Genomic DNA, 14,773 nt, shown 5'->3' with positions numbered 1-14,773 from the left:
TTGGTGTAGTCATCGAGTACATGCTGAAATCTACATTTTTACCCACATTTATGATTAGGAGAATAAAAATTCACCAAGTTGCCAGTAGAAATTGGCCGAAAGTATTTTTAATTAAATTATTGTTAATTGATTTTGCGGGAAAAATTTCATTAACCAAGTTTTGAGATAAAATATCGTTCGGTTTACTGCAATAGGTGTAAAGACTTGAAAAAACCGTAGTTGCCGTTGCGCGCTTGGCCGCACCTCTCCGCAGCCAGGTATAAACAGGTATGATTTCGATAGATGTATTTATACATCCATAACGTATATTGATCTGTTATAGATCAAAATATAGCTAATTTTTTTCTCATTATTATGATATATGACAACCTAATTAAATCTGGCCGAAAGTTAGGGTTGCCAGCAGTTAAAGATGGGAAAAATTGAAGGTTGAGTGAGAGGAAGCTAGCGCGTAACATCACTAGTCTAACAAGGATAGCGACATTTTAAGGCTATTGCGCATGCGTCAGATGCTGGTGTTCTCAATCACCAGTTCAAACAATAGCAAGATCGACCAAAGAAATAAATACTCCAAAAGAATAATCATTCTTTCAAAACTACAAATTTTATAAATACAACAAAAAATTAATATTGATCAAAAGTAAAGCCAAGGTTACTATGTAAAAAAAAAAATTAGAAAAGAGGTTGACCCACACACACATCCACACATCCACATTTTTAATTTTTTTAACGGGAAGTTAAAAATTCTATTGTGCAAGTACTGTATGAAATAATTTTTGATTTTATTCAAGAAATCAATTATTTGGTACATATAGATTAAACATTCTAGTATATGGAAAATTAAAAAAATATATCTTGTAATTCCGTGACTTATTTTTAAAAATCTGAATCATCGGAGCTTTCATTTATACTATCATCGCTGCTATCACTTTCATCGCTGCAAATATCAGAATTGCCGTCATTATTGGAGGATTTGTTTACAGAATCACACAGCACACTCTCCACTTGCGTTGGAGTTGAGTCTCCCAAGAACCATGTAGGTTTTAAGAAACCATTTGATACCAGCCAACCATTATTTTCCGCGCTGAACTTGATACAATTTGGCTCAGTAGCATTTAGCCACATCGAATTAACAAAGATCGTCCGCAATAATTTTTGTTTCAAGGATTTCCAGCATGGTGGAATATGAGTTGAGTCGAAACCTTTAATTCTTTTCATAAATTTTTCATTTACATTTTGTTAAATAATAAAAATCTTGCGGCATTCACACTTTGGCACTTTGGAAGTCCATACATAAAATCAAAAATTATTTCATACAGTACTTGCACAATAGAATTTTTAACTTCCCGTTAAAAAAATTAAAAATTTTTTTTTTACATAGTAACCTTGGCTTTACTTTTGATCAATATTAATTTTTTGTTGTATTTATAAAATTTGTAGTTTTGAAAGAATGATTATTCTTTTGGAGTATTTATTTCTTTGGTCGATCTTGCTATTGTTTGAACTGGTGATTGAGAACACCAGCATCTGACGCATGCGCAATAGCCTTAAAATGTCGCTATCCTTGTTAGACTAGTGATGTTACGCGCTAGCTTCCTCTCACTCAACCTTCAATTTTTCCCATCTTTAACTGCTGGCAACCCTAACTTTCGGCCAGATTTAATTAGGTTGCCATATATCATAATAATGAGAAAAAAATTAGCTATATTTTGATCTATAACAGATCAATATACGTTATGGATGTATAAATACATCTATCGAAATCATACCTGTTTATACCTGGCTGCGGAGAGGTGCGGCCAAGCGTGCAACGGCAACTACGGTTTTTTTAAGTCTTTACACCTATTGCAGTAAACCGAACGATATTTTATCTCAAAACTTGGTTAATGAAATTTTTCCCGCAAAATCAATTAACAATAATTTAATTAAAAATACTTTCGGCCACATTTCTACTGGCAACTTGGTGAATTTTTATTCTCCTAATCATAAATGTGGGTAAAAATGTAGATTTCAGCATGTACTCGATGACTACACCAAATCTGCAGCCGGATCTTAGACTAACTGGAAGGAAGTTTAATATCGCATACAGTGCTTTCGATTATGTAATTGACATTGCACCGGTTATAAGAACAGATGCTGGTCTTTGGACTGTGCCAACTCTTTTAATGTTTACGCTCTTCTCAAGGGCATTCCATCATATTTCAATACCGTAGTAGAGAATTGGTCCAATTACTGCTGTGTACAACCAATGTATCATGCTGGGTTTCAAAGCCCATTTTTTCCCAGTAAGCCTTCCGTAGAAGTATAACGTCGTCGTAGATTTACGAACTCTATCTGCGACTTTGAGCCCCCAATTTAAAGCGGAAGCGTAGGTTTTGAAGTTTCCAGACGAGGATTTTGTGCGAGACTGTGTCAAATGCTTTCGCAAAATCAGCGTATATGGTGTCAACGTGAGATCTACTCTGTAACTCACAAAACTGATTAAAAACAGCTAAATTCATAGTCTTATTTTTATGTATGCAACTGTATAAATGCAGTATGTATGCATGTATTTTTCATATAAATACAAGCACATAAATAGCTACTTGGTTATCGGTTCTCGTACTCGCTATCGGGTACTTAGAACCACAAGCCGACATTCTTCATATTTTTCATAAATAAATATATATAGTATGTATGTAATGTGTATATGTATAATGTGTGTATATTTATATATACCTGCCCATGCACATTTTTTGTTTTCGATAGTGTACCCCTAAGGCGAAGCGTATAAATATTTGCTCATGATTAGTGAAAGTGGTGAAATATCAGCAAATCGTGTTTTATGCTTTTGGAGATTCCTGATTGCGCCCGCGGGATTTCGCGCGTACGTACGGAGCGTGTTGTTGGCATATGAATTTTTTAAATAATTTTGCGCGAAATTTAATATACATTTGTATGTAGTGTGTGAACACATTTGAAATATTGCACTAAAAGTACTATTTGAAATATCATACACAGCATTTCACAAAAGTGGAGGTACATACATACATATGTATATTAGGCTTCAGGCGTTGTTTATGCCAATTTCAACAATTTTAGAACTATAAGTGAACGTAAAAAAGTTTTGAATGTAACTGGGAAATGGTTAACCGCGTTCGATAACTTGAAATGACCGCGAAGGAAAAATTTTCAATCACATTCGAATTATGAGAAAATTTAGCTCATAGTTTCGAAAGTATGCCTTTGAAGTCAAAAATGAGTATGAATTATTTGAGATTACCCAGTTGCCTTCAAGCGGCATGCATCGCTTGCATGGCTTGCATCGATGTTGTTGAGTTCTGGGAAAAATTAGAAGGAGTAGTAAAAATACACAATAAATTAATGAAAACGGGGTATTTTAGGATACCTCATATACAAACCTAACCTCAAAATCGCTTATAAATGTCATAAAAAGCGTACCAGGAAGGGTATGACTATGAAACTTTGTGCATATTTTTAATTCAATATAATTAGCAAACATAGGAAAAGTCAGCAACATCTATTTACTTGAAGGTATATATATATATTATATATAATTGGCGCGCACACCCTTTTTGGGTGTTTGGCCGAGCTTCTTGTCCTATTTGTAGTGTGCGTCTTGATGTTGTTCCACAAATGGAGGGACCTACAGCTTGAAGCCGACTCCGAACGGCAAATATTTTTTATGAGGAGCTTTTTCATAGCAGAAATACACTTAGAGATTTGCCATTGCCTGCCGAGGGGCGACCGCTATTAGAAATATGTTTTTTTTAATTTTGATGTTTCACCGAGATTCGAACCTACGTTCTCTCTGTGAATTCCGAATGGTAGTCACGCACCAACCCATTCGGCTACGGCAGCCGCCTTTTTTTACTTTAAGGTAGTCAGGTTAAAAATTGAAAATTTCATAAAGCGAAAAAAGCTGTAGCTGAAGAAGAAAAAAAAGCAGACGAAAACAGAAAATCTACGGGATAAGCTGAGCCGCCGAAAAAGAAAGAACGCAGATAGAAAAAAGGTGTAAAGACTGGCGATGCACCAAAAAGCAAACATCTTGCGTCGACGAATAAGTTAATGGTCAAACTTAGTGCGTGGAAGATTTGAAGAACGCTGTGTGGGCGGCTTACTGCCATTTGACGAAAATCCCCAGCATTCCCATTGCCCGGAGGGTGCCGAGTCTTGGTGTGAGTATCAAAAAATCAAAGCCGAAAAGAAGGAACATACTTTTGTTCATCGGTCTGCTTTTGACGGGGATACTGTATTGCTTTTGAAGCCGATTTAAGCCGAAGAATTGTCGTCGGAGGATCTTTCGAAACGCTGCTTAAGCAAAAACACGCACAGGGCATAGACGAGTAATGTAAGTACGAATTTTGTAAAGAAAATCTACTCGAAAACTTGAAACCTGTTTTTCTCAAAAAAACATTTTCTGGTCTGTCAACGACTTACAGCAAATTCTATTTAACCGATTAACATGAAATTTTCATCAGTTATTCCACACATCAGTGGCAGATGCTAATTTCGTTTCTTTTCAGCCCTAACTTTCCATACTACAGTTTGATTACCACCCGAAAAAAATATATTTTTTTTTCAAAGTCCGCCATTTTGTTATTTTTCAAAAAAAAAATGTCCATTGTAGCACCTGCCAGAATGAAAAGTCTACAGAATAATAATCAGTTTAACTTTTTCGTTCCAGATGTTCTGAAGAGCCAAAATCCTGTTGACAAGCCTCCTATCTTTTTTTTAAGACGCTTACTTTGGTGCCATACCTATGTAAAAAAAACAATATTGTCGTTGTATACTATTTGATGTCAATAATAACATACTATAAGTTCAAAACGATCGCATTTTATTTTCTTAAAAAAAATTCCTAAAAATATCCATACAAACCTAACCTCAAAAACGTTTAAAAATGTCATAAAAAGCGTACCAATGAATGTACGTCTTAGAAATTTTAACCATATATTTATTTTACACTCTTCATTAAAACATCCTTAAATGACTGCAATCCTGACCTTTTACGTACACCCCCCATATAAACCTAACCTCGAAAAGTAAAGGGTGGTTAAGTTTCAAGGGCCGGTGTTGATTTTAAATAAAATAAAACTTTTTTTCAAAATTATTATCATTTTTCTTTATTATAATAATATTGGTACGATTCAATTGCGCATGAAACAAAATATTGGCCAAACGGCGGCCGCGGCCTCAACGGCACACCTCCATTCTATGGTCCAAATTTTCGTTGACGCCGAGGCATAATTGAGGTTCTATGCCGTTAATGTGCCGAATTATCTCATCCTTTAGCTCTTGAATTGTTGCTGTCGTACACCTTTTCTTTCAAATAACCCCAAAGAAAGAAGTCCAACGGTGTCAAATCACATGATCTTGGCGGCCAAATGACATCGCCGCGAAGTGAAATTATTCGGCCATCAAATTTTTCGCGCAAAAGAGCCATTGTTTCGTTAGCTGTGTGACAAGTGGCACCGTCCTGTTGAAACCACATATCGTGCACATCCATATCTTCCAATTCTGGCCATAAAAAGTTCGTTATCATCTCACGATAGCGATCACTATTCACAGTAACTGCCTGACCGGCCTCATTTTGGAAAAAATACAGTCCAATGATGCCGGCGGCCCATAAACCACACCAAGCAGTCTTTCTTTGTGGGTGCATTGGTTTTTCGGCAATCACTCTTGGATTATCATTCGCCCAAATGCGGCAATTCTGCTTATTGACGAATCCACTGAGGTGAAAATGTGCCTCATCACTGAAGATGATTTTCTTCACGAAGTACGCGATATGCATTTTGATTTGGACGCCCGTTTTCATAATAAGCCTGAAACCTTTAACGCGTTGTTCGATTGTTTGTCTTTCCATGGTTCAAATTGAATTAGTCTAAAATTGAAATATGTCAAATTAAATGCAGAATAAGCTTGACGTTTAGGTGTGGTTCACATTCAACATCGGCCTTTAAAATTTAACCACCCTCTATTAAAAAGCCATTACTAACGAAATACCGTCCTACTATGCCGCCGTGCCATAATCCATCAAACTTTTAATAATCAATTTTTGTTTATACTCATGTGTGTATATTTTCTATTTTCATTTGAATAAACTTGCGATTTTGGCTCAACTTTACGTATAAGTATTTTGAACTTTACGGTTTGCAAGTAAAAATTTTATATGAAAACACTTGCATGCTAATAAAAAAAATAAATCAAATATAATATAAAGTTCAAGTCTGTAATTTAAAATGGTTTTGTGTCAGATTGGCACAATAACGACAATCGTCAAAAAAAATTAACGACGCATGAGGGTTAACTGCACGGCAGTTATGAACAAAACTGAGGTTGCTTAAGTTTTTACACTATGTCCGAGGAGATATAAAAGACATATGGAGTGCCTTGAAACACCACATGGCCTGGATCGGCCATATGCTTAGAAAACCTGCACAAGATATTACGAAGCAAGTCATCGAATATAACCCACAGGAAACACACAGAAGGAGTCGTCCAGTGCTCACTTGGAGAAGCTAGAGAAGTAAGTAATATTAAGTGAATTGAACTCGAACGTAACAGCAAGAATATGATTGGATAGGGATAGATTTAATGATTTGATAGGCCAGCATATCACTAAATACAAGGTAAAGTGAAAAATAAACAACACTAAGCAAAATGAGAAACAACAGGTGCTTTGTTCTGATAACTTCGAGCTTATTTATTCAAAATATTCCACCCTGACCTCGATGCACCGTTTTGCGCGATCTAAAAGCTTTTCGTATTTCAGATCATCGACCGGAATGTCCTTCAGGATGTCGGTACAAGAATTGTGGATGGCCTCTACGGCCGCAAAACGTTTTCCTTTCATGGCCCAATGCAATTTCCCGAATAGGCAGAAGTCATAGGGAGCCATATCAGGCGAATACGGTGAGTGATTGATAGTTAAAATGCGATTTCTAGTCAAAACATTAGTCACAAGAGTGAATCGATGAGATGGTGCATTATTACGCAATAAGCGCCGGTTTCCTCCTTTACGGTATTCAGAGCGAATTCGACGAATGTGATGCAACAAACGCTTCGAAACGCCAGGATGTACTGACGGTTTGGTCCGTTGGCACGAATTCCTTGTGAACAATTCCCTTGGAATCGTAAAACAAATGAGCACCGACTTGATTTGTGACTTCTCTCGGTCTCTGGTCGTCTTGGACCATTCGCCAACTTGACGCTTAGTTACAGGTTCATGTTGGAAACACCGCGTTTTATTGTGAAGGAAGTTCTTGTCGTTTCTCGCCTCTTTAATGAGGCCTTTCGAATGTTGAATTCTGAGCAATTTTTGGTCCTCAGCTAACTTGTGCGGAATGAAACGTGCATAGACATTTCTTCATCATTTTTCGAATGGCGGCTTCCAGCGAAAAAAATCTAGAAGGTGTCAAGAATGCTAGATTACCAGGTTTGCTATTTATTTGCTAAAAAATAAAATTGTGAGAGGAACTTTGGCAACCACGACATTTGCGAGATTCGACAGCCGAATTTTGCACATTCATTTCACTCGCACTCTCACACTCGTCGTTGTCCAGACGGCAACGAAGTGTCATTGGTTGATTTTTTTTTTTCGTATATCACTAATATAGGGTTGTTCAATAGGTGCGCTTAAACTTTTTTCCGATAGGGAGGGCGAACGACGCAATATTTTTTATTTTTCGCTTGTCATTTGTAAACTTCATTAGTATACATTTCATCATGGAACGCTACACACTTGAGCAACGATTGCAAATCGTGCAAATTTTTTATGAAAATAATCGTTCTGTTGCTGCTACTTTAAGAGCATTACGGCCATTTTACGGTCCATTTAATAAGCCGTCCCGTTTAGGAGTTATGTGAAGTCATTGGTCTACAGTAACAAGCCGGCGACGATTTGTGAGCTCAGAGCAATATTGAATGCGAAATTGCTGGAATTTCGGCCGATTTATGCAAAAGAGTGGTCGAAAATTGGGTTCAACGATTGGACTTCGTAAAACGTGCACGCGGTGGTCATGCGAAAGAAATCGAACTTTATACTTAAATGTATATGTTCAAACTCGATAATAAAAAAAAAATTAGTTAAAAAAATCAAACCGTTTGTGTTTTATTCAAAAAAGTTCAAAAGTTGAAGCGCTCTTACTGAAAAACCCTTTACAAGCAAAATCTTGTTAAACATATCCCCAGTAACGTCAGCCCATCAGCTGTATATATATATATATATATAATTGCGTGTTTGGCCCCGCTCCTCCTCCTATTTGTAGTGTGCGTCTTGATGTTGTTTTACAAATGGAGGGACCTACAGTTTCAAGCCGACTCCCAACGGCAGATATGTTTTTCATGAGGAGCTTTTTCATGACAGAAATACCCTCAGAGGTTTGCCATTGCCTGCCGAAGGGCGACCGCTATTAGAAAAAAACTTTTTCTTAATTTCCGAGATTCGAACCTACGTTCTCTCTGAATTCCGAATGGTAGTCACGCACCAACCCATTCGGCTTAGGCGGCCACCAAGGGAGAGCTCCTTTAGAGCGCCTATATTTATCATTTTTGAAAATAATATTACGAAGTCTGCCTGGATTTTGTATTGGCTCTTTATTTTCCCGTCTATTTTTCACATATTAGAAGTGGAAGCATCGTCTTGTCTTACACGAAATATTTGCTGAGTACATAAAGATCCTACCCAAGTCTTATTGAGGGAAAATTCCAAGGGAAGAGGAGCGATGTTTTTCGTGTAGTCAGCAAACAAGTTGTAACGACGGTTATTTTATGGTGCGAAGACATTTTTAACTCAACTTCACCGCCAAAAAAACAACAAAAAAGCAGGTAGTGACAGTAGAGAAGCTGATTTAATTGTTTCTGTTTATTTGGTATCTAAATTGAAAATTGTATTCAAATTACTCTAAACTGCCAATCTCTGTTTATTGATTTTGATATTTCAGGGGCCAAAAGTAAAAACCAATATTCCTCTTATTCTTTTCCCCTGCTGCTACTACCTGTTCTATGTGCCTTAGCTTTTCTTGATCCTACCCCTAAGTGTATTTCTTGAAATATGTCTTTGTTGCTAAAGTTTCCCTTTATTTCTTTGAAGGGCTAAGTCCATTGCAACTAGTAAAATGTCCTACTGGACATGTATCCGCTTTTAAAATATATTGTATTTTCGTACATGGAAGTAAGAGTAACGATAAAAACCATTGTTTTTCTCATTTTATTCATTGTTTTTTTTTTCTTTTCTTTGGTCCATGTGATTTTATTTTTTACTTCTGAACTGACTTAACTCAAGCCGTTATGCCTTAGCGCCCCTTTACGCTTATCAGTTGTAAGAGCTGTCAACTCAAATATATGTGTGTTTGTGTGTATGTATGTGTGTGTGTGTGTATCCACTGAGTTTCACCGACTAATCGTCAGCCTTACTTTGCAAACGTTACCGCCTATCAGTGCCCGTTGCGGATGCTGCGAGGAAACAACCGATTTTTTTCCAAATAGGAAGCACTTAAATTTCCCCAAAATCAATACAACCAAGAAATAAAAAAAAATCACAAAATATCAGCAAAATGTCTCTAAAATACCTGCTGCAATTGCAAGTTTTAATTACACTTTGTCTACTCTTCCACTGGATCTACAAAGCGGATGGTGAATTTCTTCGTCGTAATTTTCCCGAGCGAATACGCATCCCTTGTGAAGACCCAGGGCTGCTGGCAAATGGATTCTCAGTTACGAAACGTCGCAATACGTTGTTGCAGCATTATTGCAATTTTGGTTTCAAGCTCATTGGTGACAGACGAACGCAGTGCAATCAGGGCAAATGGAATGGCGATCGACCCGTATGTGCAAGTGAGTGCGGGCAATTTTGTGGTTTTTGACTTTTATACTGGAATACTCTGGAATACCCGCGGTCTAAAAGCCGAAACAACTGTGGCAATAACTACTATTTTCTTTTTCAGAATCTGGATGCATCATTCCCTCGCAGAATCCTGAAAATGGCAGAATACAATACATAGACCAGTTTCACATCGGTGTCTACTGTTCGGAGGGCTATGATTTGATTGGTAATCGTTATGCCTACTGCAATGGCTCGGATTGGGATCGTCCACAGGGTGGTTGTCGGAGTAAGTAAAGCCACGCATATTTTGGAGGAGGAAAGGGAGATTTTGCAGATGACGACCGAATCGAGACTGAGCTACGGTTCATGCTGTTCACCAAGTTCATAAGCTAGTTAATATCAAGGCTTGCTATATTATCTGGAAAGTAGGAAAGAAATTAGAGCCAAGATGCTTAAGAGATGCCGCAAGAGCAGGACAGCTAAGGAGAAAGTGCTAAGATGATTCCACCTCATTCTTCATATAGGTCAGGTCAAAGGGACTTGAAGTAATGCCGAGTCTCACAGCATGTATACTCGCGTACAGTGGTCCTTAAGGACGACCACGAAATTCGATTAATTTTTTAATATTAGAAGAATGCTCGAGCACCTCCGAAATCCACGTGGTCTGAATGAAGTCGCGAACTTACAAGTTTGCGATTCTTGCCCAGCGCTCACTGAATTGACGCAGAGCCAATCCTTCCAGGACCGCAGGTCCGTTGAGTAGCTTGTTCATTCACCTCACAGTTTTTTGCAATGTCGTTGTGAGCAGGCACCCAGAGGAGCCTTATATGGAAACATAAATCCGGGTTTACTAGTTTAATTATTTGACTGGTGCTCTTAGAGAATTCATGGTTCAGACTTAACTTGAAAAGCAACGTAATATCCATAAAAAATTTGTTAAAGTTGCCTAAATATTTTTGAATTTTGCGGCAACCGCAGCCGAATGGTTGAGTATGAAAGATCAAATGATAGAAAAAGTTCTTCTAAAGGTGTCGCCCCTCATCAGATACCTACGCAGAAAGCTACGAGCGTATTTCTGCCATGAAAAAGCTCCTCATAGAAAAGTATATGTCTTTCGGAAGCGGCATAAAAAGGCAGGACGGAGCTCGACTAAACATCCAACAAAGTGTATGCTAATCAATCCGGCTACGGTGGCTAACAAAAAAACAAGGTTCCGGACGAGACCGGTCTTTATTGCTTGTGTAATATTTTGCAACTGAACTTACAAACTAGTGTAATTCTAATATCAAGACTAAAAGCTAAGACCGTGTGCTTGCAACGTGACCGGTACTTTGCTGAGGTTACAGCAGCTCTGGTAGTTCCTCAATGTCTTTTTGGTTGCGCGTGTGGAGTGTTAGATTATCATCAATTATAACTAATATAACTAAAAAGTATATACAATAATTTTTACTTTCTTTTCCATCTCCACAGAGCGATCCAGCAAAGTGAGCCACGAATGCGATTTTGAGTCCAGTGACATCTGTGGTTGGGTGGTGGACACATCGGAGGGTTTCAAATGGCGACGCGCCATGGCCGCCAATGTATTCACCTCCTTCCATACTGGACCGCAACACGATCACACCACAATGAAAGCAAGCGGTGGGCATTATATGCTGATGGAAAGCTTTGGTGCCACATCAACGCCATCTGCCCTCACTTCGCCCATTTACGGACGTGATATGAGCCTAAAGACGGCGTGTTGCTTTCAGTTCTACTATTTCATGTATGGCGCTGGTGTGGGTAATTTGAATGTCTACGTAAAACCGGTGACGAAGATGCTGACAGAGGTTATTGAGGATAAAGAGAAGTAATTGATAAGTCAATGATGATTGATTTTTGGTGACTTTTAGAAATTTCTTTGCTGACTGTTTAAAATCTTGCTTTTCTTCAGCTATGTGAAATTCAGCAAATCAGGAAATCAGAATAACAACTGGAATGAGGCTCACTTCAGCATCGATGAAATGGAAGATGATTTTCAGATAGTTTTTGTTGCGGATGGCGCCAAGAATCACCTAAGTGACATCGCAATAGACGATGTTAAAATAATGTCAGGAACCGAGTGCAAGTCTTTGGATAACCGTGATGAGGAGCCGGATGACTCGGCTGAGGTTGAGGTCACAACAACAGGTTGGCTTTCTGAAAGTTTCCAATATAAAAATATAAATTTTTTTTTCACTTTTTGGCTGTTTTTTTAGAGGAGTCCCTCTTTGACACCTTATCATGCGTGTCACGTTGCGGTCAAAAGACGAATATCAGCATAATTCGCGACAACTATCATTTGACTGGCCTCTGCAGCTGCCACGACAGCTGTATTGCGGATGATGACTGCTGCCCAGATTATATCAAAGTGTGTTTAGGTAAGTTTTGAAGAAGGTAGAGAAAGAGAATTCGCAAGCAAAATATACTAACTCCTCCTGGTCACCAATAGATGCGCCCAACGATGATGAGCTTTCAACATCATTTGCACCAATAGCCACCACTATGAAGGCTTTAGAGGTTAGCACAACCCCGCCGACAACGAAGAAAAGTACCAGTACAACTCCAAGTATCACAAACACTTCAATAGCAACAACGAAGATGACAACCAGGAAGCCGACGACCGCAAAAATTACAACAACTACAGTCACGACCACAACAACAACTACGCGTAAGCCTACAACCGTACGCAATACAGCTACTGTTGCAACTACAACTACAACAACAACCCGTAAGCCAGCAACATCTACAACTACAACTACTACAACAACAACTCGTAAACCTACACTTGCTACAACTAAACACACAACACCAAAAACAACGTCCACAAAACGTACAACGCCAACAACAACAAAAATTACAACACCTACAACAACTTCTTTACCAATAACAACTTCCACAAAACGTGCAACAACCTCAACCACAGGTCTGCCCACAACAAAAACTCGGTCCTACCCAGAGCCAATATCCGAGGCAACCGTTAGAGCAGTCACTGATCGGAAGACTGCCACTGGCGATACCATGGAAGTACCACGAAAAGAAAGTGAGTATAGAGAAAACATATTTGAATCACTTTTAAAATTATGCTAGGCAAACGTCAGGAGCAGAATAGGTGTGATGACTTTTCTTCACTTGAACCTCTACTTTTCTTCGATGATGTGGCCACGAAACTTAAAAATTCACGGCTTCCACACCAGACGAAATTGACTTTTAAAAATTTTGAGATCAAGTAAGACGTCTGCTGACCCTAACTGAAATTTTATAAAAAGCCGTGCTAAGAAGCACCGAGAGATCCGGTAACTCTTAAAACACTCAGGCTAAAAAGACCATTGTATTCAAAGCTCTGGATAGTGAAAAGGGAGATAGTCAAGGAAGAAGGGAGAGAAGTAACAAAGGGGAAAAGATAGGATGGAGGTAGGTAAACTTGTGAGAATTTTCAGATTCTTGGGCAAATCTTAAAATATCCTTCAGTTTGAGAGAACGAATTTTACTCGTCCTTATGACATCGGATTCCAAAATTCGCAGCATTGCTCTAGCAAAGGCAGGACGCTCACAGCGAAAATCCTCAGTGCTATCTGCTTTCTCTAAGCGAGACAGGCAAAACGGGTTCTCAATGATTCCTATGGTTATATACTGAACGCATGGATTGTGTCTTGTACTAATGTCGACCATCAACTGAACTTCTTTTGTACCAAGTTTTAAAAGGAAGTTCGACAGTTTTCTATTCTGCAGTTCTGCTGGATCATTCTAGACTGAGACATCGCTCTTTATGTAAGTTGCATACATAATTGTTGATCTAATTTAGGATTCCTCTAGAACTGATTCCGATTACGAGCTCTGGTCCCTGTGGGGTAAACGCTGAAGGGCAGTTGGCCAATTCATCGGCTATTTCATTCCCTTGAACAACGCAGTGTCCAGGAACCCATACACAAATATCCCCCTAATATTTTGGTATTAAAAATATTGTATCTCTAACGTTTTTATAACTTTTACGAGTTGTTCAACTAAGTAGCATTCCATGACTAAGTTTGCCTAAGGCTGTAGTTCTAAGTCCGAAAAGAAAATGAACATGCCACAAATAATTGCTGTCAATGATCTGTATCACCTTTGAATCGCCATTCATTTATTCTTTGCTTTGTCCCTTCAAATTCTATTGCTTCCTTCTCTTCCGACTGACTATACGACGTATTCTGTATAGTTGATGAATTTCATAGAAAAAATCCAAACATCGCATGTTCAGACTTTATTAACGTACTGGCACAGCAACTGGTTTATGTTGTATGCCGATTATAACCTTTTTATCAATGACAATTGGGCTTTTATGAAAATTATCATTACTTCGATATTCATCTCAATAAATTAAAATTTATTGCAGAAAGTCAATCACAAACTAATGTCACAAAGCACACTTGGGAATGGCACCCAAAACCTCAGGATAATCAGCGTGGATCAATGGTGCTGTTCTTCATATTTGGCCTACTACTTACCGCCATCGTCGTGGCGACAGTATATCGACAAAGGGAACCCTTAAAGGCCATTTGGTTGAGGAAAATATTAAAAAGAGACCAGAATGAGGGAGGCGCGGAAGACAGTAACTCGATAATTGCGAACTTTCAACACGAAGAAGCGTTGCAAAATGGCAGCAGCGCAGCTAGTGGGAGCTCCACAGGCAATCGATTGAAACTTTCATTACCCGGCTTAAAGAGGGCCAAGCCGAAGAGGCAAGCAGCCGCTGATGAGCAATCATCATTCGATGAAACTGAGAATGACGACATACCGCTGCTGTGAGTGAAAGAAAGAGAGCAGAATTAATAAAATGAATTAATAAGAAAATTATTTATCAACGTTTTTAATATTTTTGTTCAAGATAAATCAACGTTAAAGGTAGAAAATATTAAAAAGGAATAAAATTTCATATACAAAAAA

General features: G+C 38.3%; 1 protein-coding gene across 1 annotated transcript; it reads left to right on the top strand.

Moving 5' to 3' along the window:
- Positions 1-9,453: 9,453 nt before the first annotated feature.
- Positions 9,454-14,773, top strand: LOC129248621 (uncharacterized protein DDB_G0290587-like). Its single transcript, XM_054888243.1, has 7 exons — positions 9,454-9,843; positions 9,954-10,118; positions 11,303-11,678; positions 11,763-11,998; positions 12,067-12,228; positions 12,300-12,890; positions 14,223-14,773. Exons 1-7 carry the CDS (start codon positions 9,564-9,566, stop codon positions 14,633-14,635), a joined length of 2,223 nt encoding a protein of 740 aa, XP_054744218.1. The 5' UTR covers positions 9,454-9,563; the 3' UTR covers positions 14,636-14,773.

This window comes from Anastrepha obliqua, chromosome 5 (assembly GCF_027943255.1).
Source record: "Anastrepha obliqua isolate idAnaObli1 chromosome 5, idAnaObli1_1.0, whole genome shotgun sequence".
Taxonomy (NCBI): Eukaryota; Metazoa; Arthropoda; class Insecta; order Diptera; family Tephritidae; genus Anastrepha; species Anastrepha obliqua.
The sequence above is the reverse complement of the archived record's forward strand: the minus strand, read 5'-3'. Positions and strand labels throughout refer to the sequence as shown.